The following is a 24,221-nucleotide window of genomic DNA, read 5'->3' as shown; positions in this document are numbered from 1 at the left end:
ATTATGAATATTTTAAAGTATAATCCTGGTAGATAGCTACGAGCAGTGCCTTTTTTCTGACACTAAGCAGAATACAGTATGCCGTATCAGCAACTTCGTGTAGGAGAGAAAAACCTTGTAATACTTCATTTAAATGAAAGAAATATATTTATTTTCTTGTAGTTTACGGTTATTACAAGCATAAGAAAACAGTTTTTCTTTGTGACGTTTCAGGAGAACTCACGCTCCTTTCATCAGACATTTATTTTCATTTTGACTAAAGATACAGTTATAACAATGGTTAGTAATTTTTTAAACAAAAAGAATCCGTCATATAATGGATGTTGTCAATGTTACATTGTTGTAATATAGCAACTTAATTGTGAAAAGAAGCAGTCTGTTTTCTTTAAAAAAAAAAAAAGTAACATTGACAACATCCATTATATAACGGATTCTTTTTGTTTAAAAAATTACTAACCATTGTTATAACTGTATCTTTAGTCAAAATGAAAATAAATGTCTGATGAAAGGAGCGTGAGTTCTCCTGAAACGTCACAAAGAAAAACTGTTTTCTTATGCTTGTAATAACCGTAAACTACAAGAAAATAATTCTATAATGCACGCAATGCGTACATACAAGAGAAAGAAATATATGTGAAACTACATACAACCTTGGTGACAATGAAGTTCGACCAGAAAGGAATACGTGATTAAATGCACAGAGGCATAGGCGGTGGAATGGGTGACCCGCAGAAGTGATGCATGTGTGAAAGAGGAGGCGTGTGAGCAGGCAAGAATCGTGATCCCAGCATGTTGCACCCAAGGTCACGTAAAGAACGAAAATGGGGAACTATACGCGTGACATTGAACTTCGACCAGGCACCAGACCCATACGGAAAATTCCAGATAGTGGCACATTCGACGAAAGCGTAACGTCACGGACACGATAAGGGAGTCCACCATATATAAGCGCGTGCTGTGCACCGAGGAACCGCAGTGCATCATCACCATGGCCAGGGGCAAACCTATTGACAACACCGTGAGGAGAAGAGTGGTGGAGTTGCAACGGGATGGACTCAGTGAACGGGAAAAGCGCCAACTGAACTTACCGAAGTCAACCGTCCACTGCATCATCAAACACCACCAAAATACGGGTACTACAGAGCCAGGTAAGGCCCCCGGTCGAAAACGCCTGCTGAGCGTGCGTGACCTACGGATATTTAGGCGCTATATCCAGACCAACAATCATGTTTCTGTGGCCGAATTACGACTGTGGACTCGATAACGCTTTCACATTTAAGTGTCAACCAGAACCATTCGCCCTTACCTACAGCGATGCGGTTACCGAGTGTACAAGGCGAAACGTAAACCCTTCCTTTCCATGTTGAACAAAGGCAATCGACTACGGTGGGCACGAATGTACCGGGGATGGACATTTCGGCAGTGGAACAGGGTTTTGTGGACGGACGAATCCATTTTCAATGTTGTGTACGGGAAAATACGGAAAACAGTCATTTGTCGGAAGGAGGAACAGAATGAAGCAAAATGTTATGCAAGTCGGGTACAGAAACCTGCGTCAGTGATGGTACGGGGATGCATGACGGCATCTGGGGTTGGCCCACTACACGTCTGTGAGGGCATTGTGAATGCACACGCCTATACACGCATACTGGAGCGGCATCTTCCCACAGTGCGAAGGCACCTGTTCCACAGGCGGCGTCTCATATTTCAACACGACAATGCCAGGCCTCATACAGTGCGGCTGACAAGAGAATGGTTGACTCGCCATCACGTGCGAACTCTGCCATGGCCACCATCGAGTCCCGACCTCTGGCCCATTGAGAATGTGTGGCGTGTTCTTAAGCGACGTGTGCAACAGAGGGGACCCACGACAGTGGCTGCTCTTATCGCCTGCCTGCAGGAGCAATGGCACCGCATCAATATGGAATACCTTGAACGACTCGTCCGCAGCATGCCCCGACACATTGCCACAGTTATTCGCTGACGGGGTGGCGTCACACCATGGTAAACAGGATCCCCTCTAACAGTGGTCGAACTTCAATGTCACGTGTAGATGGACAAAAATGTTTTATTTTGTGTGGACACCGTACATTGCTGCGTTGCAGCGGAAATTTATGTTTTCCTTTGTTCCATGTAGCCTGCTGAATAAAATATGTTCAGCATATGCATGTGTTCTCCTTCTTTCACAACGCACTCCTATATTTGTGACTGGTCGAACTTCATTGTCACTAAGGTTGTAGATGCATGATCATTTACAAACACATGGTACAATATTCTGAGTAATTCTTATAATGAACAAAGTAACACTATTAAACCAAACTGAAGAGTGTCAGAAACTTTCTTTCCAGAAAAAGGCACTGGCTATGAGAATAGACAGCCCTAATTCAAACCAAGGAACCTGGGTGTGATGACAAAATCTGTTTAAAATAAACTTTTCACCATGCAACATTCTATTCCTTTAAGAAAATTGTATGACACTAACATAAAAATTACTTAAATCAATTGCTAACAAAAATATGTCACTCTCTTAAGTAAGGATTGAAGTGTCAATGAAAGTTCTTGTGCTACATTGCAATAGTAATGCAAGAATAGTTTTACAAATAGCTAATACGTACTATAATAAGGACATCTGGGTGAACGTTTGGAATTTCAGCTGCCATCAAATGCCTATCTTCTTGCCTAGAGAAATCTCCTGTGTATAATACCTATGAAGAAATAGGAGAGTATTAGCTCATTTGAAAAATTATCCTATCTTAACACATTAAAAAAAAAAAGTTTTAATATTTTGAACATTGCGTTACCCCCACACCCCCTATACGCCTTCATGGCATGGTGCTATGCACAGGGGAACACTTTACTTTTTTTTATTCATTACATAGTACTACAGAGCAACAACGATTTTACATTCCTGAAGTTTACACTTTCCTCCATTACGCAAATTGATCTTCACATCAAAATATTACAAAATTTTCCTGAATATTAATTTTTGTGCATTTTATCATGGTTTTGCCTTTGGAAAAGAAAGTGCACATTTAGACATTTATAAATACGGATAAACTAGTACTCACTTTTATCCGTTTTTTTCTTTTTCGATTAATTTCAGTGGCCACTGCCTCCATCCTCGTTGGAACTTGCTGTACTGTTGCTTGGCATGTGTCTTTTGTTTGTAGTTCTCTGGCTGCCGCTAGGTGCGCTGTTGTTAACTGTGTGTGTCTGTCTGTGTCGTCTGCTATTTCCGGGCGATAACTGTTGTAGTAGGGGAATCCAAGTGTGGTGCGCTTGCCCGCTATCGATGTTTAGCTCGTGTGGGAAGTGCATTATGGTGTGCATTTCCTTGATTTTGGTGTCTACGAGCATGTGGGCAGTGTGTTTCACTTGAACCTTTTCAATTTCATGGCTATTGTATTTGATATGTTTAGGAAGACCAGTAGTGGGTTGGGCTTTTTTCGCATCTGTTAGGTGCTATTGGATTTAATTGATTGATTTATTTTATTTTACTTCGCGTTTTGTGCCTCTTGGCTAATTTGCGAAGATGGGGATGAGTGATGAAATGATGAAAATTGATGAATGGACATTCACAAACAACCATGCCTGAGCAGGATTCGAACCCGGGACCCCTGGCATCGCAGTGCGATGTGCTAACCACTCAGCCACACGGTCCGGCAGAAGCTGTTAGATTCTTTCATTGACAGATCTGATGGACCTGCCGATGTAATGAGCCTTGCATTCACACTCTGCATCGTATACACCTGGGTTATCAAGGGGGGAGAGGAAGTACCATTTGCGTTTGTTCAGTGAAATTAATCGAAAAAGAAAAAACAGCTTCGCGGATAAAAGTGAGTATTAGTTTCTCCGTATTTATATACTACCGCGTCTCTCTTTTCCCAATTATGAATTAGACATTTACTTTACAAAACTAAAAACCATATGCATTTTATGTTTATATGCATAAATTACACATCATTTACTGATATAAAACTGTTAAAAACTGCCTATATTGGCAGATGCCAGGGCCTTCCCGATGGCATAGTGGTAACATCGTTACCTTGTAATCAAAGGGTTCCCAGGTTCGATACCCGGTGGAGGCATATGGAACAGTGGTTCGGATCAAACTTTAAACTGTAGGTCCAGTCCCGATTAGCCTTTCGTGCATAAAGTAGACTTAAAACACCAAATCGATCTGCAGATTCTGATTGAGTACCAGATATTTTTTCCCATTCGTAAAATAAATGAAACTCCATACCTTGACACCTGCTATCTCAATCATGAACATGGCTGCCCCTAGCACATGGCCTGCATTGTAAGCCCAGAATTTGATTCCGCAAACATCCTTCTCCTCGTGGAAGTTGATGGTTTCTATTTTATCCATACTGGACTCCAGATCGGCTTCAGTGTACAGCATCTGATCCGTTGCAATGTTACTATGGAAGTAAATAAAAAAAAAGGTAAAGTGTTCCGATGTGCTATGCACCACGCCATGAAGGCGTATAGGGGTGTGGGGTTAGGGCCCCACACGTTCTTGATCACGGCTGAAAGCAGGGGTGATGTGATCAGCACCATGCCCCTGGCTGCCTCCCCCCCTCAGAGTTTCCTCCAGGTCCCCACTTTATATGATGCTGGGTGGGCACCGGAGCCGCTTGAACAGGCGGAAAAAGTCTCGGTTTTCCACTGCCAGGGATCGAACCCGGATCTCTCGCATGATAGTCAGATGCCCTAACAACTGAGCTACCGCGGCTTCTTACTATGGCAGTAAATGCAGAGATTTTCAATTGAAAGCTAAAATCATTAATGTTTTTATTCCAATACAAGTAAAAAAAAAATTAAAAGTTTTATATCGAATGGGAAAGATCCGTGGGTCTCGTTGGTAGAGCATCTGATTGGCACGCAAGAGACACAGGTTCGATTTCTGGGGTGGGCGATCGATCTAAGATAGGAATTTTTCCAGCCTTGTCGCCCACATAAAGTGGCTCTCGGGTTCACCCAGCCTCAAATCAATAGATACCTGTTGGCAACCCTGGAGGGTAAAGCCGGCAGAATTGTGATGCTGATCACACCAGTTCCAAAATGGCTGGGATCCATGGCTCGGTGCTATATGCTCGGGGAACTTTAGTTTACACTTAACTTATACTGAATGAGATAAACATGTTAAAAAGGCAAGAAAAGTTGCAGACGTGAAACGTATATGTAAACTGTGAAGGAACAAAGTGAACACTTGAAATAAATGCATTGCAGTAAATCAGCTGCACACACAAAATAAAATTCTAGGTTAAAGAATGCAATGAGGGAAAATTAGATATTCGATGTCCAATGACACAGTCAATCTTCAATGAGAACAAATAATATACTTAGAACTGTAAAAAAGAAGACAAGTCGATGATGTTCAGGATACAATCAGACAATCATATTACAAGTGAAATGAAAACCTTAAAAGTTCAATAAAAATTGTACCACAGACTGTATACAGCTCAAATTTACATGAGGCATGAACTGCTTTCTACAAAAACCACCTCAAGGCTGCAACACTGATTAAGTGAGCTTCAAAACGCCATTTTTGACATTTCAAAGATGGCGTCTCCTAACATATGATGCGCCAGTGAAGAGGAGTGGTTTCTTGCCGACTGTCAGAATAAGAGAGACAGAACTTTCTCAGCCAACGATAATTCAATATCTCTGTGCATGCCTACCACACACCAGTAAGTTTATTAATGGAGGAGAAAGTTCGACAATGGCCTTAGTTCGCAGGCAGATGGGTGGAAAGGCCTTCGCAGAGGCTCATAAGTGACTGCACGTGGACCCCAAAGACTTATTCTTCTTAAGGCATACAGGCACTAACTCAAAGTTGATAATTAGAGCCCGGAAGTTCAGGCATTTATTTTCGTTAAAATAGGCAGGCAAAAAGGCATTTATAATGTGGTAAATAGGCACTAAAAATGAAAAAAAAGGGCAAAATAAACCGAAAAAAGGCACATTTAGAAGTCGCTTACTTTTATCTATAATTTCTGGCAAAATGTACATAACTACAAGGTGCTTTTTAAGTTCTCAACATTCATTGATAGTCGTCTGTCAGAGAGAATGTTTTTCATAAAAGAAAATGATCTTTCTACTTCGACAGAAGTTATTGGAGCATACATATAACAAGCTAATGTAGCTGAACTCATTTTGGTAACAGCATTTTCACCTTTTAGAATATCACAAATTGTTTTCAATTGTTTCAAGTCCTCATTTGCACTCACTACCTGTTTGCACTTTTCTGCAACAGCTGACCCCTTTTCTCCTGGCACTTCCATCATCTGCTGCATATATTCCTCGAAGATTTTCATGGATGCTATAATTGTAATTGTCTCTGGCAATGCACCATAATGTGCAAAAGTAAACTTGAATAGCACAGGAGTTTTTTCACTTCACGAATTGAAGCCGCTTCATTTTCTGGAAGAGCATCGATCACCTCACTGATTTTTTGAAGGTTGTTAGCATAATATATAGCTGTTGATATCCAGGTTTCCCATCTCGTCAAGACTGGTTGCTGAGGTAAACTAAGCTCAATCGCAACTTCCTGAAATTTTCGGGTTCGAAAGGGAGATTTCAGAAATATTTTCTTCATGTTCGAAATCAACCTGTCCACTTCAGCAGTCAATCATGCACAAGAAATGTTAAACCGAAAGGCAATATCCTGACTCAGCATGAAATACTTTTTTCTCACACTTTCCTCCTTCAGCAATGTTGAAACATGCGTGAGTTCAATATTACTTAAATAAGGCGAAAATTATTCACATAATAAACGGAAGAAAAATAAATGCCAACAACGTTTTTTGGGAGAAAAATAATTTATATACACATTTTTTTATAAAAAAATGTCAAATTTCATTGAAAAAGGCAAAAAAAAGGCATTATAATTAAAAATAGGCAGTGGGGTCCCAAATAGGCAAAATGAAAAGGCTTCCAAAACATTCGAAACAACATAACAAACGTATATCCGTAAACATTTTATCAATATATGCAGTAGATAAAAAGAAGCATTTTGCCAAACTTCCGGGCTCTATTGATAATATATGAGCAATACGTCTGTGCTAAAAAGCAGGAAATTTGCGCAACCTTACATACAGAAATCTACTAGACAAGAAACAAAAACAAATGAAGGTTTTCATTTGCTCTCCCTTGTAATTGTTATTGATTTGGCTTTCTTACTTTGCTTTTCTGCTACTTTTGGCTATCATGAAGATGAGTAATACTATGATGAAACTGGTGACACTCGCAAACAACATGGTTCCCAAAGTCCATGGTTCCGATGCACAAAATCAAATGTATTTCAAAATTCAACAAATTTAAAAGGAGATACAGTACTGTATCACATGCACATGAATAAATGTCATCTCGCGTTGAGAAATGAAACTCAGAATCTTTAAGTTCGGTGACTCTCCTGTTTAGTTTTCAGAATCCTCGAAAATAGTTGGGTCCAAGTTGGTCGACCTGAAAGTTGCACTGAGGACACGAGTGATTAAACAATAGCACAATCGTCTGGAGGAGATTTCGCCAGCTGTTCCTGGGATTTTCAAGTTGGATCTGAGTTAAAGGCTAAAGGAAGTGTAGGGAAAGAAAAGTGCTAAAGTGATAATGAAAGCTCTCATATTTAGTGATTAAAACGAAGGTAAATCACCAAAGGGTGAAAGAATAGCGCTATTCAGAACAAACAGGCTAGCCATGGTTCACGTAAGTAAATGTGATATTATTCAGTTGTTATTTTGAACTCAATTTATTATAAGTGTGTAGCTACAGCAATTTTCATCAAAACAATCCAAAGTACCGCTTTGAAACCTTGTATTAAGTTGACATTTATAAACAGTATTAAGTTGACATTTATAAACAAAGGACAAGCAGGGACTTGAGGAATTTACACATTAAACCTTATAATTGTTTGCTAAAGGTTATTCTGTAATAAATGTAGGAAAATATATTTTTGACTTTTTCTTTGATACGCAACTTGAGAGTAGAAATAAAACTTGAAAAGCAATTGTTTCCTGCTGAACAAAAGCAAGAAGGGATGCAAAACCAACCCATCTGTTACAATCTTCAAAGCATACTAAAAAATAAAGTGTGTAGCTTTATCTCTCACCTGACTTTGATGTAATCTGACAAAAGCCATCTGTAGATTGCTTTAGTTGCATGCGTCATGAAACAACGCCCCTTGAAACTGGTCTTCTGCAGGAACCAGGGCAAAGCACCTGAATGGTCAAGATGAAAACTGAAATAAAAATAAAATCACTAAAAATTATCAATAAAATACGAGATAAAAGAATAAGAAAACATTACTTTCAGTTGGGCAAAAGCAAAAAAATATTGTCGAGTTGATATACCATGCCCTGTATTATTAAACGCTGTAGCATTAATGTTAAAAAAAAAAGCCACAAATGACTGTGACTGAAAAAAAAATTGTATGTGTGCGATAAATACCATTGCATATAAACATTGAGAAAAATTCAGAAATAAGTTGTCACATTTTCAGAAGGAATAAAAGCAACTTTATTTCTGGGTAAATTAGACCATACAAACAAGTTCAGTATAAAAAAATATTTATGTTGGTGTTGCACCTTTCCCTTACAATGATAATTCAAATTTTAGTAAAATATATTTTCAGCCAAAAAATCAGATAATATTTTTATTCATTTATTGGTGTAATAAAATATGAATGTGATATGTTGCCGTATTTTGTTTTCTGCAATCCTTGTTGTTTGGTTAACATCTTTTCCCCCCCAAGACAGCAGAAGAAAGAATGAATCACTGAAAGTTTGGGTAGCTATAAAAACGAAACCAGACAAATTAGAGACAAAACAATTTGTGTGTTTCTCACCACCATTGAAGGATTAAATGTGCCAATTTTGATCAAAATCTGAAATCACGGGTCTGGTTGAACTGACGTGGAAAGGCCCTCTACATATTTAGTAGCCATATAGCACATAACAAAAAAATATACCGGAACTACATCATACTTACTGTGAAACAAGTAGGATATCAATTTCATCTGCTTCTATGAGATCCACAAATGGAAGCGCATCCATTCCTGACAAACCTGGATGAATACCGCAATCCAACTGTAAGTGAATAAATGATCCATTATCGACAACAGTGCACCTAACAGAATGGAATTTTAGTTGTATGGTACTGTCACAAGCCGGAAATAAAATGCTATGTAATCAGAAATGCCAGCACTCCCCAGGTGATGAGAGGTCGCCGAGAGAGTCTGGATCGAGAAAGCGAAGCTTGTTGCGAGTGACCGTGTTAAGTTGGAGTGACCGTGTTAAGTTGGTTCATCTAACAGGTTTAGGCGAACCCACTGAGGACACCATTGATGGACCGACACTGCCACGTCGTGACTCTGCCAAGGAACCACGAAGGAAACCAGGTACAGTGGTGACACTTTGGGTTTCTCATTAGTGTTTATATATCTTGCTGGTTCGTGCGTGATCATTCTCTCTCTCGCTTGAGCAGATTCTATTAAGGGCATGCGATACAATTTCCACGGGAGTCTTCCCAAGCCCTTCCGTCCATGGCAGTGTGCCAACTTAGCTCTCTTGGAGCCAGATCTGGCTCTTTCGTGCACTCTAGCCGGACCCTGTGGCCGAGAGGTTAGCACATCGTGGTGCGACGCCAAAGGTCCCGGATTCGAATCCCGCTCAGGCTTGGTTGTTTGCGAATGTCCATTCATCAATTTCATCACTCATCCCCATCTTCCCAAATTAGCCAAGCGGCACAAAACGTGAAGTAAAATAAACTAAATCAATCTTTCGTGCACTCATTCAGCTGTGAACTGGGACGCCCACCCCCCGTGCCCCACTATGATGCCATCTCTGATTCCGACCCACATAGACCACCTTTCGTCATAATTATACATTTTGTATGTGACGTGATATTGTTATATTGGCTGCGTCACTCTCTCTTATCTCCCCAGCTACTACTTTACAGCGCAATGTTAGATGTGAAATTGACATAATATTGTCGTCAGGGAATTCTTTACTTTCGATTTCATACCACCATCGGTGGATTATTGAGATGGGCTATACCGCCGGATCTAGATATTGAAAACTAAGAATAAATTGTCATCAATTTAGAGTTAACGATAATAGCAGTGCCCCACCCTTTTGACAACTAACATTACACTAGAAGGTACTTTATCCAGCCATCGTAAATCTAGCTCCATGAGAGTCAGTTTTAACTCCATTTAAGGTGAAATTTAGTTCTTTTATGCCCATCAGGTTTGGCAACACTGCCAGGAGGCAAGGAAAAAAGCATTGATCATATGGGAGTATGATTTGATTCATTCTCTTGTGAATATAAAACTTCCGATGGAATAGAAAGAGATGTCAACGGGAAGAGGGCAGTTTGAAGATGAATTTCACCAGCGGAAAAGTCGAAACTTCCATTTGATTAGCCGTAACTTGATGTTGAAGTTGAAGTTGATTCCCCATAAGGAATACATGGGATTCCGAAAATTCTTATTCATCATATTTCAAACATCGTGTCCAGCTTAATAATCAACATAACAAAATGTTTGCACTTGCAACATGGAGAGAAATTCATACTCTTGGATACACCCAGGGTTTGTTTTAGTAGCAGTGCCCATTCGGGCGATACTGAAATAAATGCACAATTGGTGCGTAATTGTATTTTCTCACCTTAAATATTGGTAAAGGGGCAATGAGCGTAATTTATTCCATCCCCCATACATACACCCTCTCGCAGCCAAGCAGTTTAAGCCGGCGAACGGCCTAAACGTGACAGTACACACACTGAAGTATCTGTTCAACAATAAGTTAAACTTGTTCAAATAATAATGCCGTAAAAACAACAAGCTAGTGCAAAATGTATAATTATTAATTCCATTATAAAGGGTGATAAGGAGCAGACTGACACATTTCAAATTTGAATATTTTGCTGGCGCAATAACTTGTCGTGGTTGGTAGGAAGAGGAGCACTAGAGGAGAGGATGCCATTTCATGTAGCCAGTTGCAGTGGAGTGTTGCAACAATGTGTTACCTGTGTTCGTAGTTATTATGAAACAAAGTCTGTAACAGAAGGGCCGTGTCCGGATTTGCAAGCTCTCCGTTCCATTCTCTCCCGTTGCTTTCATGTGCCGTCAAAGTCGTCCGAATCTACAGCTCCCTTTGCATTACGGTTGTCACTTTTCCCACCAGGTGTCACCCATAACATCACCCACCCCACACTAGAGTGCAGGCGCACAGGATAGAAACAGAATGCAGATGCCAACCACACGTTTCAATGATTTCCACCTCTTTACTATTAATGTTAAAAAATGTGACATGTGATTTCTTCATTTTCAATTTTTCTAAATTCAGTTTTATCGATAAAATGTCCAAGAATCAATTGTGAGTTTCTGTTAGATAAATTAACATATGCTTAGAACTTAAATTAATAATTTTTAGAACTTTTCTGGTAAAAACAAAATGTAAAAAATATACTACTACCAAGGGATATGAATTACACGGCAGTTAAAGGTGAGAACTCAGCTTGCTTTTGCTAGTTACTGCAAACTGGCCTTCTGCTACGGGTTATTAACAATAACAACTTTTCTTTGTTTAAAAAAATATAGATCTGGAAAATAATATAAATAGACCTGAACAAACCTGGAACTATCAAAAAAGGTAAAAAAGGTAAAGTGTTCCCCTGTGCATAGCACCACGCCATGAAGGCGTATAGGGGGTGTGGGGGTAACGCCCCACACTTTCTTGATCCGGTCGTGAGTGGGGGTGATGTGATCAGCATCACGCCCCTGACCGCCTTTACCCCCCAGGGTTTCCCCCAGGTACCCATGTTATTCGACGCTGGGTAGGCGCCGGGGCCGCTTCCACCGTTAGAAAAGTTCCCGGATTTGAACCGGCCGGGGATCGAACCCGGGACCTTGAGCATGGTAGTCAGACGCGTTACCGACTGAGCCACCGCGGCCACCACCTGGAACTATCTCCTCCATTAATAAACTTCCTGTGGCTAGAAACCAGGTGAGTTGTGGAAAAGATTCCAAGCTTTCGAGAGCTAACGTCACTCTCATCTTCAGGGTAGAAAGTACAGGGTGTCCCACGAACGGCGCAACTGGGAATTAAGAGTGGCGTTACTTTGTAACCGAAACCTGTACATACATAAGTCATACACCAAATGTTATCCCTGTCCAAGTACATATTTTTAAACATAGAAACAACAAACGGGGTGCAGTGTTGTTCATGCAGTGTTGCCAAATGTAAGTGAAAGTGTAAATTTATTTTTCCACAAAGCATGGAAAATTGCATGTCAAACATTCGTACGGAAATTTGGACGTCAATTTCCACCTTGGGTAGGTGGACTATTTCGCCATCTATAGTTCAGAGAAGAAAACCGATCGTTTTTGCGTATAGCCAATCCTGAAATGCCTCGTAAAGGCGTACCGGTCCAAATGGGTGTTTTAAAAAAATTATGAGGTACAGTGGCAACACTGTTGATGTTTGAGGCAAGAAAAGGTGTGTTTAGTGATGGTCTATGACATGGAAATACTGGAAACAGGAAAAAAAGAAAATGAAAATTATGGTGAAAAAAGTGTTACTTACCTACTCCTGGCAACCATGCAATGCGCTTAACAGGCAGTTTAGCTTTACAAAAGATGTTGAAAATTACAACCATTTTCCCTGAGACATTCATCAACACGTTTTATCATGTTGGAAGCAACTTTATGCAAGGTTGATTGGTTTATATTGTTAATGGCTGTGCAAATGTTTATTTTTAGATCATCAAGTGTTCTTGGGTTATTAATGTAAACTGTTTGTTTCAAATAACCCCACAGAAAAAAATCTGGAGACGTCAGATCCGAGGAGCAACCGGGCCATAGGTTTTTGCTTATAATGTGATGGCCAAAAAATTCTGCCAACATGTCTAAAGTTTCATTAGACGTGTGACATGTTGCGGAGTCTTGTTGAAACCAACAATCACGTTCATCACTTTCCAACAGAGAAATAAACTGTGTGATAAGGTCACGATAAACTATTCCGTCAACTGTTGTGTTGAAAAAGAATGGACAGATTATTTTTCTCCGCGAAATCGCGCACCACACACCGATCTTTTGTGGATGAAGTGATTGTTCATGTAACAAATGGGGATTGTTACTTGACCAGTGTCGAGAATTGTGACTGTTGACATATCCATTTAAGTGGAACCATGCTTCATCAGTGAAAAAAATCTTATCCAAAATATTCACACCATTGTCTCTAATAAAATTTCTAAACCACTGGCAGTATCTTGCACGTGCACCTTTGTCTGCTTCCTTCAGTTCTTGCACAGCCTGTACCTTATGTGCACGTAGGTGCAATTGTTTTAACGCTCGGTGAGTTGTTGTTTTTGATACACCTGACTGTGCAGCAAGTTTATGAACAGATTTCCTGGGAGATTGTGATATTCTCTGCTCCACATCCTGCTGCACACCTTGTGTCAAAACTGGTGGTTGTCTGTGGTAGGGTTTGTCATTAACTGATCCTGTTTCACGAAATCTGGAAACAAGTCGATATATCGTCGAATTTTCTGGAACACTGTTATTCGGATATTTCTCGCGAAACACAGTTTTTACACTAGCGTACGATTTTGAACAAAAATAATGTTCCACTCTCTTCCAAAGAGTACTTCATTTCACAGAACAATTCTAATCTTCCCCTACAAACAATGCGAAATGCACGGCTCAAACAGTTCTGAGTACACAACTAACTGATTCTTTTGTTCTCGTTCGGTGGGTGCTCTTATCGCATTGCATGGTTGCCAGGAGTAGGTAAGTAACACTTTTTTCACCATAATTTTCATTTTCTTTTTTTCCTGTTTCCAGTATTTCCATGTCATAGACCATCACTAAACACACCTTTTCTTGCCTTCAAACATCAACAGTGTTGCCACTGTACCTCATAATTTTTTTAAAACACCCATTTGGACCGGTACGCCTTTACGAGGCATTTCAGGATTGGCTATACGCGAAAACGATCGATTTTCTTCTCTGAACTATAGATGGCGAAATAGTCCACCTACCCAAGGTGGAAATTGACGTCCAAATTTCCGTACGAATGTTTGACATGCAATTTTCCATGCTTTGTGGAAATATAAATTTACACTTTCACTTACATTTGGCAACACTGCATGAACAACACTGCATCCCGTTTGTTGTTTCTATGTTTAAAAATATCTACTTGGACAGGGGTAACATTTGGTGTATGACTTATGTATGTACAGGTTTCGGTTACAAAGTAACGCCACTCTTAATTCCCAGTTGCGCCGTTCGTGGGACACCCTGTAGAATCACTTGCAATCACTCAAAAGCTTGGAATCTTTTCCACAACTCACCTGGTCGATAGCCTGAGAGAATCTTTTCATCAAGTAAAGTAACCTGTCGATAAATCAGAAACGAGTAAATGGAATAGCTATCGAAATTTCTCTCCAGTTGAAAATCTTCCAAATGAAAGTTTAACGGGACATACATCATCTCAACTGCTCCATCTGCCTGTCCATAAAACAATTATTTCAATACAAATATTTTACCAAGAAGAATCGTAAAAGTTTCAATTAACCTTTGGTAGCAAATCTAGGATGTAGCTAGCTCCATGGAGCGGAGAGTTTGGACATATCTAAGTTCTATTCATTCCTTTAATATTTATTTAAGAAGTAAAATTCCATTCCTGCTTACCATGATTTTTTTCCCTTTGAATTCCAGCATGATACATGATCGCCCAACTTCTTGTCCTGCTCCCCTGTAAAAGTAAATACAATGGTAAACTAGATTAAACCAGTCTCAACTATATATAGTATATATATAATACATATATAGTACATCAAATCAAATAAATCTTATGTACACAGTTAATGCATTAACCATAGCTTACCCGAGGAATGGGGGCTCACCCCACACTCTTTTTTATCATTAGAATTCAAGAAACCAATTTGTTATTGAATCACTGCTTCCTTTGTTGATTATACAGAGCATTCCCTGACATTCGCTACAAGCCTCGGCAGCAAGCGGCTCGGCATCAGTGCTTGTCAATCCCGGTGAATGGGTCCGCGACAGTCGCTAGAGTCAGCTATTAAAATTACAGTTTTCATATTGTGTAGTAATTCTTCCGATTCTTGTACAATATTAAGCCACAATCTGGAGGATTATACTGGCGTCAGTCTCCAACGTCAACAGAAAGGGAAAGAGAGCGAAAAAAACAGACTGTAGCATGCGACTGTTGTGGACCCATTCACCGGGAAAGACAAGCGCTGACGCCGGGCCGCTTGCCGCCGAGTCTCGTAGCGAATGTCAGGGAATGCTCTGTATATATGCAGTTATTTACTAATTACAATAATCATCAATCCTAACCCTAAAGGGTTATGACACGGGTGTCATAGCAGGTATTTCTCTTACGGCTTGTGATAGTGATTTCACAAGCCACTTGTTCTCGTAGTATGTTACTTTTTTAACATACTGTAACTTGGATAACGATCGGAGATACATGTTTTGAGTTCTGCATGAGTCTGTATGTATGTAATTAACAGTAAAGTTTAATTTCATTGTTGCTATTTAAGGGGGGTGGGGCGATGTAAAAAAAATGTAATTTTTCTTTTTTGCGATTTATTTTCATTGGTTTCGAAAACATCACTTCTTTCTCAATTTTGGTGTTTCAAAACACACTTTTGGAAATACAAGCATTTTTTTTCCATCAGGATTATAGCCTAAAGTATACTGGAGAAAACGAGGTATCATTTGCACTTCTAGCATTCTTAGTTCCAGAAATATAAAATTTCATGTAGAAGAATGCAGAATTTCAAATTTCACGCTGAAAACATGCTCGGCGTTAGTGCATTGAATTTTTCTTTTCTCCAAAAGTATTATCAATAAGTGCATAATTTTTTTCACATCAATGGCAAACATACCAGGCACCGATGAATTTCAAATTTCATGTAAAAAAATAGTAATGTTCCCTTTCTTTCATCTTTTTCATCTAACTAATTACGGAAAATATATAGCACCGTATAAAGTCTAAAAGGGGGGATCGTTGATGGGCTATGACAGCCTTTAGCCACTCGCTTGCTGAGCGAGAGGAACATTGTAAGAGGAAGGGGGTAGCTCTGAAGAGCAACGTCGACACTCAAACTGCAAGGGGACTAAAATAAATAAGAACACACAGACATATATTTAAAAACACTACCTTTGACTGAACAGGCAGGGGGAGGAAAGACATAAGGAATGTTCGTTACCTGAAGTTCTACGGCGATCTCTTCTCCGCTGGTCCTTGGATCGACGTGGTCCTACTCTGTAAGAAAATGGTCGAGGGAGCAACTCCGGGCTCCAAACTCTGTACTTTCGTAGACCGATTTTCTAAACGATAACTTTAACATCCCGATCGTTCGTTCGCTCCTTTTTTTGAACTTATGATGCCTGTGGAGCTCTCTTGCGATAACTGGATTCAACGTAAACTGAAAACAACTAGAAACGGAGTTCTTTTGTAACTACTTCATCTGACGGAAAACGGAAGACAACTAAGGCTGATATTTTTTCACGCGATCTATTTAAGTGAAATTCAAACTATCGGCCGTTACGACGGTTGCTTCGATCGTGTCCTTTGGCAACGGCAATTCTGAGCAAGAACGTTGATTACTGATTTCACTTTCTACTGCAATGTCAGCGGAGTTTTTCCAACTCCGCTGAAGGATGCTGCCGCGATGAGCTTTTAAGAAGCTCTTTTTCAATGCTTCAGGGGGACCCTTTTTATAACGTGATTAGCTTATTTATTTATGATGCCAGGGTCCTAGGTTCGATTCACGTCTGCGGCGTGATATGTCACAAAGTATACTGAACGCAGAAGCATGCAGGGTTTCAAACTTTCTGCTAAAAACACGGTCTGCATTACTGCAAATACCTGGAAAATCAGCCTCAGCATCTAAAGGTTAATAACAAATAATAACCAATTTGAATGAGTGTCATACACATATTTTACCATTCATTAAAACTCTCAAAAACCATAATAATTTTTCATTAATGCTTTTTTGTTTATATAAGTGTAGTTCATTAATTATAACAATTACAAAAATTACCATTATTACCAACCAATTATTATACACTTTCACTGGCATGAGTGTCTCAAATAACACGCATTCAAAGATGGTGCCTGATAGGCCCACCTAGTGCATTTTGCTTTCTATTTACATTACAATTATGTTTTTATGAACAAAAGTAATACAGAAATAGGTATAATTTAACAATACAGGGAATTTCTCTAATTTGTTTGAAATTTCAGATACTTACTAACTTGGGTCTCCTAGTCACGAATCTGCACTTAAAATTTGGCGCTCATGTATAGAAATTCCTGAATTATGGCTAGGCCCACGGACCATTGGCGCTAGCCCCACGAACCATTGGTGCATGGTTAGGTTAGGCTAGGTTAGGTTAGGAAACATAGTTAAATTTTTGGGGTCGTAGTAATATCAGGAATATATATATTTCGTTCTTTAAGTATTCGAAACAGAAAATCTTGCAATAAATAATGAGCAATTGTGCATTGTCGGTTTCGATGACTGACCCTCTTATTTTGCAAGTTTGACACGTGAGCGCCAAATTTTAACTTCAGATTCGTGATTAGGAGCCCTAATTTAGTGAGTATGCCGAATTTGAAACAAAATGGAGAAATTCCCGGTATTGTAAAATCGCTCCCAGAAATATTGGGAACACACTAGGAAACAATGTGATTTATTTTCAATTTTTTGCCCTGGTCCGTAATACCTCATGGTTCGAGTTGTGTACATTTGCGAAGAGTGTTTATTTCTTTCATAGTATTTTTGTGAACAGTGTTTTCATGGCTCCAAGAAAGAAAACAAACCATTTTCCGAAGCACAGACAATGATTTTGACGAGCCTGTTAGAGAGGGAACTATTAGAAAACAAAGAGTCTGAACTCGAGGATGACAGCTTTGAAAGTGCCAATTCTGATCCCATTTATTCTCCTGAGTCCCAGGATGGCAGAGATTCCGAAACAAGTAAAACTGATGATGAAAACATTCTGGATGACTGTGAAGTTCCTGCTCGTGTCATCACCTGTTCTCCGCCAGAGCCAACATGTCAGATGACTATTGGCCAGCTCAGCAGTTAAGTTTGGCAGCACGAGAGGCAACTCATGCACATGGAGAAGTATTCAACCGCCAAAACATTTTCTAAATAAACAATAAATATTCCTTCTTATGGTAACAGTTCGTTATGTCGGAGACACATTTCTTCATTTTTACATAAGAAACTACTTACGGCAATGAGTTTCTCCAAGCTTTCCAACATTCATCGAGGTATTTTCTTTCATATTTGACCGGGAAATCATTATTTTTCAAGAGAAATAACTCACCAACGCACAATTGCCATTGCTCTTGCGTACGTTTCATGATGTAAGGCCCTGTCAGTGTTTCCAAACCCTTTTTTTTTTTTCACTATGCTTGCCTAACCTAACCTAACCTTATCAGAAATGGTTCGTGGGGCTATCCGTGAATGGTTCGTAGGGCTATCCGTGAATAGTTCATGGGGCTATCCATCAGCTACCTGGGCCATCCGTCAGCTACCCGTGCATAATGTAAAATTTTCACACATGACGAACACCATAGTAGGTATTTTTCGGTGAAAAAGGATGGAAACACTGCATAACAACAACGTGAGTCAAAATGTGCCCACCATATTGTGTGTTACAGATGTAAAGAAAGGAATCAAAAAATCACTCTGTATGTGAAAAATTGTGTTTGTTTTAGTGCAAAAAGTATAATGGCATAATTTCATTATTTGTATTCCTTGTTCCGCTTGGGTAACAGACAATATGGCATGCACGCGTCATGGATCATCGTGCTTGTGTTTTGTCGATTTGGAGTGGGTATGTAGTGTTTCAACCTTCTTAACCAAAAAATACCTACTTTCGTGTTCATTATGTCATCACAAACCATTGATGGATAGCCCCAAAAACCATTCACGATAGCCCCACAAACCATTGACAGATAGCCCCAAAAATCATTCACAATAGTCCCAAAAACCATTCACGATAGCCCCACGGATTATTTCTGGCAAGGTTAGGTTGGGTTGGGTTAGCATAGTTAAAAAAAGTTTTCGTAAAGAAAAGGCACGTTTGGAAACACTGGCGAGACCACATGACTTTAGATGCTTTTGCCATCTGCACGTACATAATGAAACAACGGCATAATGTTACAGAAAATGCAAGTTCCTTACATAACAAGTTATTACTTCTTGTTCTGCAGCATTCTATGGTGAAGTTTTCAGTTTCCGCGAAAGAAAATACCTCCAAGAACTTTCGACAATGCTACAGAAACTGATTTCAGTAAGTAGTTTCTTCTGTATTTTCAAGAAATCCGTTCGGGCGATAATGGATATTTACCAAAAAATCACCTTCACTTCTTGCAAAACAACGGCATGGTTGGAAACACTGACAGGGGGTTACATTATGAACATGAACGGAACATCATGTAGAGGAAGCAACAGTCATTGTGCGTCTGAGAGATGTTTTTCTTCAAAAATACATGAATTCCCGGTCGAATAGATTCCACGATGGAAGAAAATACCTCCACTGGCTACACACTACTTCACGTCCTTATTGACTTTTGGTGGTAACCGATGGGTACGAGGTTAGGTTAGGCCTGTTAGGTTAGGTTCCATTAGCACTCATTTCACCCCTAAATATGTGCTTCATCAACGAAAAATTTCCTCAGTACGTTCAATTACGCCATATCCGGACAACATCGGTTTTTATCGATTTCCTCCTCCAAGTAACCTTTCCTCGCTGTGGGATTTACGTTGTTGACTTCCTTATACAATAAGCTTTCCAACGATATATGACACGTATTCCTTAGGAAAAGGACGTAAAGTAGAGTCTTCCCCTCCATAAAATTTTAGAATGCTACGGAAACTAATTTCCGTAAGTAGTTTCTTCTGTAAAAATGATTAAATCCGTTCGGCGCCACTGTTACCCTGAAGTTATTCTTCCTTGATGAAAGGTTAATTTTATTAGTACGAAAAAGTGGACGTTGAACCAATGAAAAATATTCATAATTTATCGAGAATTCGAAACCTGGACCCCTTCTCTTTCAACGCGGAGGTCAGCAGTCATATTTTTGTAATTGGAAATTGAGTTTTTGCTTGTGACTATGTATAAATAGCTTCATTTCTTTTGTAATTAAAATAATGGTAAATGTTTACTATCCTTCGGACACCTGTGGGGCTATGCGTCAATGGTTTGTGGGGCTATGCGAGAATGGTGTGTAACACTTTACTATACCCGAGACAGATTTCTTCAAATTTACAGGAGAAAATACTTACGCAAATCATTTTCTGTAGCGTTGTTGATGTTCGGGAATGTAATTTTGATTCATTTTAATGCGAATGCATGTGGTTTTGTACGAAAATCTATTTCCGACGTGCTATTGCTGCTGCCGCCATTTGCTTTCTGCACGAGAGCACAATACGCTCCGTATTGTCCGTATATGCTAAATTGAACGAAAGGAGTGCTAATGGAACCTAACCTAACAGGCCTAACCTAACCTAGTAGGCATACCTCGTCCCCGTGATGGTTCGTGGGGCTATCGTGAATTTTTGGGCTAATAAAAAAAAGGTAAAGTGTTCCCCTGTGCATAGCACCAGGCCATGTAGGCGTATAGGGGGTGTGGGGGTAACGCCCCACACTTTCTTGATCCAGTCGTGAGTGGAGTGATGTGATTGCCGTTGATAAATTTTATGAAATAATCGAAAGCATTTTTAATGAATGTGTTCCACGCTCTCGCTCCTCTGTAAAAAAATCTTACCCATGTTGGTTCACGCGGGAAATTATTAAAAATCTGAAAGCAAAATCACGTCACCACAAAAAATGGAAACAAAGAATGGGAAATGTAACGCATCACGAAATTAAGTATAAAACCTTAAGAACGAAATTAAAATGGGAGATCAGTAAAGCTTACCAAAACTATATTGAGGCTTCAGAGGTCAATCTTGCTCACGATACTAACCAGTTTTGGTCCTTCATTAAAAATCAAAGAAAAAATCCACCCGTGCAGCCAACTAAGTATAATGATAAAACCATTGACGATGATGAAAGTGTCCAAGATCTCTTTGCAAAGTATTTTGAATCCGTATATTCCAAGGAACCATCTATCTACAAAGATCCGCATCCTAATGTAAACATGAACTCACTTCCTAGTATCTTAAATATCTCTGAAATATCGCTAAATGAAATTGAGGAAGCCATTAAAAAACTGAAACCTAAAAAATCCGCCGGCCCTGATTCAATCCCCCCTTATGTAATTAAAGGATGTTCGGAAATTCTTAAGTACCCTCTTCACACCCTTTTCAACTTGGCTGTCAGAACTTCGAGATTTCCAGCAATATGGAAAACAACAGAAATCTGTCCGATTCCCAAAGCCGCTGATAAGGCTGACATATGTAACTACAGGCCTATTGCAAAATTGTCAGTACCAGCAAAACTCTTCGAGCAGATAATATACAAACATATATATTTTCATATTAAACCCATTCTTTCCCCCAAACAGCACGGATTTGTCCAAAAACGCTCAACCGTAACCAATCTTGTCGAACTGACAAGCTACATTGCACCCAGTATAGCTAATAAAGGGCAAGTTGACGTTTTATATACAGACTTTTCAAAGGCATTTGATACAGTTCACCACGATATATTAATACAGAAATTTGCCAACAATAGCCTTTCTCCTCCACTTATTACCCTTCTTTCTTCCTATCTGCAGAACCGCCGACAATATGTCGTGTATCAAGGCTGCAGATCAACCGAATTCGTGGCCAGTTCGGGAGTCCCACAGGGGTCGAACCTTGGTCCCTTGCTATATTTAATTTTTATAAACGATTTGCCAGAACTACTCACAAAATGTGAGACATTAATCTTTGCTGATGATGTTAAAATATACAAAAATATCGAAAACGCTGATGACTGTACGATATTACATGAAGAGCTGAATAACTTGCTTCAGTGGTGTGAAATTAATAAAGTCAGCCTAAACCTAAAGAAATGTAAACTTGTATCATTCACCCACAACAGACACCCTATTCAACATTCATACACTATTTCTAATGTGTTAGTACAAAGTGAGGATATAGTTACCGACCTAGGGGTCACTTTTGACCAAAAGTTAACATTCCAATCACATATTGCCCGCATTTTAAGCGAAGCTCACAGAAATTTGGGATTTATAATGAGAATGGGTCATCAATTTAGAAAAAAGGAAACATTTCTCTTGCTATATTATACGCTCGTCAGATCTAAACTCGAATATGCTTCTCTTGTTTGGAACCCGCAATTCAAGAAAGATATCGAAAAATTAGAAAAGCTTCAAAATAAATTTCTCAGATATCTACTATTTAAACTTGATGGTACATATCCAAAACTCACTCCTAGCAACATATTACGCGAAATCTTTAATATTCCGTCACTCGACGAAAGGAGGCAAACAAGTCAAATAACTTTTCTCTTCAAGCTTATCAATGGTAAAATAGATTATTTTAATCTGTTGTCGAATTTAAATTTTTATGTGCCAAACTGTATGTTAAGGCCCAGAACTGATCTCTTTCAAATCCCCCTTGGAAGAACCAAAATGACCGAAGCTGAACCCATGAGGAGAATGTGCAAGTTATTTAATTCAGTTTCTAAGAATAATCCAAGCGTAGACCTATTTAAATGTAATTGTAACAAAAGATCTAATCGCTGAATTTCTGTTTTGTTTTGTTTTGTTCATTGAATTTTGGTTTTCATTCAGCTTGTAAGGTTATATCCAACAGTTTAGCTTCATTTATTATTGTATTGTCTCTGTGTTCCCTTTGCTTCTATAATCTAATAATTAATTTCTTCTCACAATTGTTTTTAAATGTAAAATGAATATTGCGTCATTCATATTTCTTGTTAATTTTCTTAGTTATGTTCTTGTTTATGTAATGGTGTCATCCCATATTGAACACTGTAATTGGGCATGCGCCTGTTGTGTTTCAATTAAATTAAATAAATAAATAAATAAATCACGCCCCTGACCGCCTTTACCCCCCAGGTACCCATGTTATTCCACGCTGGGTGGGTGCCGGGGCCCCTTCCATCGTTAGAAAAGTTCCCGGATTTGAACCGGCCGGGGATCGAACCCGGGACCTTTAGCATGGTAGTCAGACGCGTTACCGACTGAGCCACCGTGGTCAATGTCAATGGTTTTTGGGACTACCCATGGATGGTTTGTGGGAAATAAGGAACAACAGTAAGTACTCGTTAATGTAAGAAATAGACATTATTTTCGTTAGAAATTTATTATTTCACTTAAATAAATGTTCCGCAATGCAGAATAGTACGTTAGCAATGTAAAAAATTGCAAAATAAATCATTGATAGGTGTCTCTGGTATAGTAAAGTAGTACCGAATATTTTTTTTCGAAACCAATTTTTAACTATTGTAACCTATGCGTGGCCCTACCTAACCTAACCTTACCGGAAATGGTTCGTGGGGCTATGTACGAAATCTGTCCGAAGGATAGTAAACAAGTACCAAAATAATGTTAATTCCGATCACCTACTTTCTATACACAAACTTTTTTAGTGCAAAGCATCATTTCAGCATGACATAATGTGGCATTCATTCCAAATCAACGAGCTGTCAGTTTGGGATACGAAAAATAAAGTTACAACACTAGTCATTTAAAAAAAATTGCGCGTAATTAGAAAAAATATACATACAACGGCCTGATGGATAAGTAATCACTCTCTTCAGCGGGGACTTGTGAATCTGGTTTCCTCTTCGCCGCCATAGTTGTATATCATGCACAGATTATATTAATTGACGAATAGAAAATGACAGACACAGATTATTATCCAATAAGCTTCTTGACGTCACTAATGACGAGATATAAAGCATTTTTGGAGATGATGCGATCAGTACCACGCTCCGGTCGCCTTTCCCTTCCAGGGTTGGCGCCAGATACGCATTAATTATAAGCTGAGTGAGTCCCAGAGCCGAGTTATGCAGGTACTAAAGAAGAAACAAAAAAGCATGATTGATATCATAGAATAATTAGGTTGATATCACCCACGCTAGAACTTTCGTGCGGCTGTGAGAAACCCGACTAACGTTTACAGTATTGGTGCACTGCAGAATTTACATCATTGGGCTTAGTTGCATGGGCCACAGACAAATGTCTATG

General features: G+C 39.2%; 1 protein-coding gene across 1 annotated transcript in view; it reads right to left on the bottom strand.

Moving 5' to 3' along the window:
* The window catches only part of Cpsf73 (cleavage and polyadenylation specificity factor 73), a 60,559-nt gene extending 36,713 nt beyond the window's left edge, over positions 1–23,846 (bottom strand). Inside the window, exons 1-6 of the mRNA XM_083115540.1 lie at positions 23,758–23,846; positions 14,696–14,759; positions 8,989–9,086; positions 8,111–8,239; positions 4,244–4,421; positions 2,616–2,705 (exon numbers count right to left, since the gene is read on the bottom strand). Coding sequence (XP_082971666.1) covers positions 2,616–2,705; positions 4,244–4,421; positions 8,111–8,239; positions 8,989–9,086; positions 14,696–14,759; positions 23,758–23,828 — 630 coding nt within the window. The 5' untranslated portion in view covers positions 23,829–23,846. The remainder of the gene's footprint in view (positions 1–2,615; positions 2,706–4,243; positions 4,422–8,110; positions 8,240–8,988; positions 9,087–14,695; positions 14,760–23,757) is intronic.
* Positions 23,847–24,221: the final 375 nt, after the last annotated feature.

This window comes from Lepisma saccharinum, chromosome 30 (assembly GCF_977018435.1).
Source record: "Lepisma saccharinum chromosome 30, izLepSacc3.1, whole genome shotgun sequence".
Lineage (NCBI taxonomy): Eukaryota > Metazoa > Arthropoda > Insecta > Zygentoma > Lepismatidae > Lepisma > Lepisma saccharinum.
The sequence above is the reverse complement of the archived record's forward strand: the minus strand, read 5'-3'. Positions and strand labels throughout refer to the sequence as shown.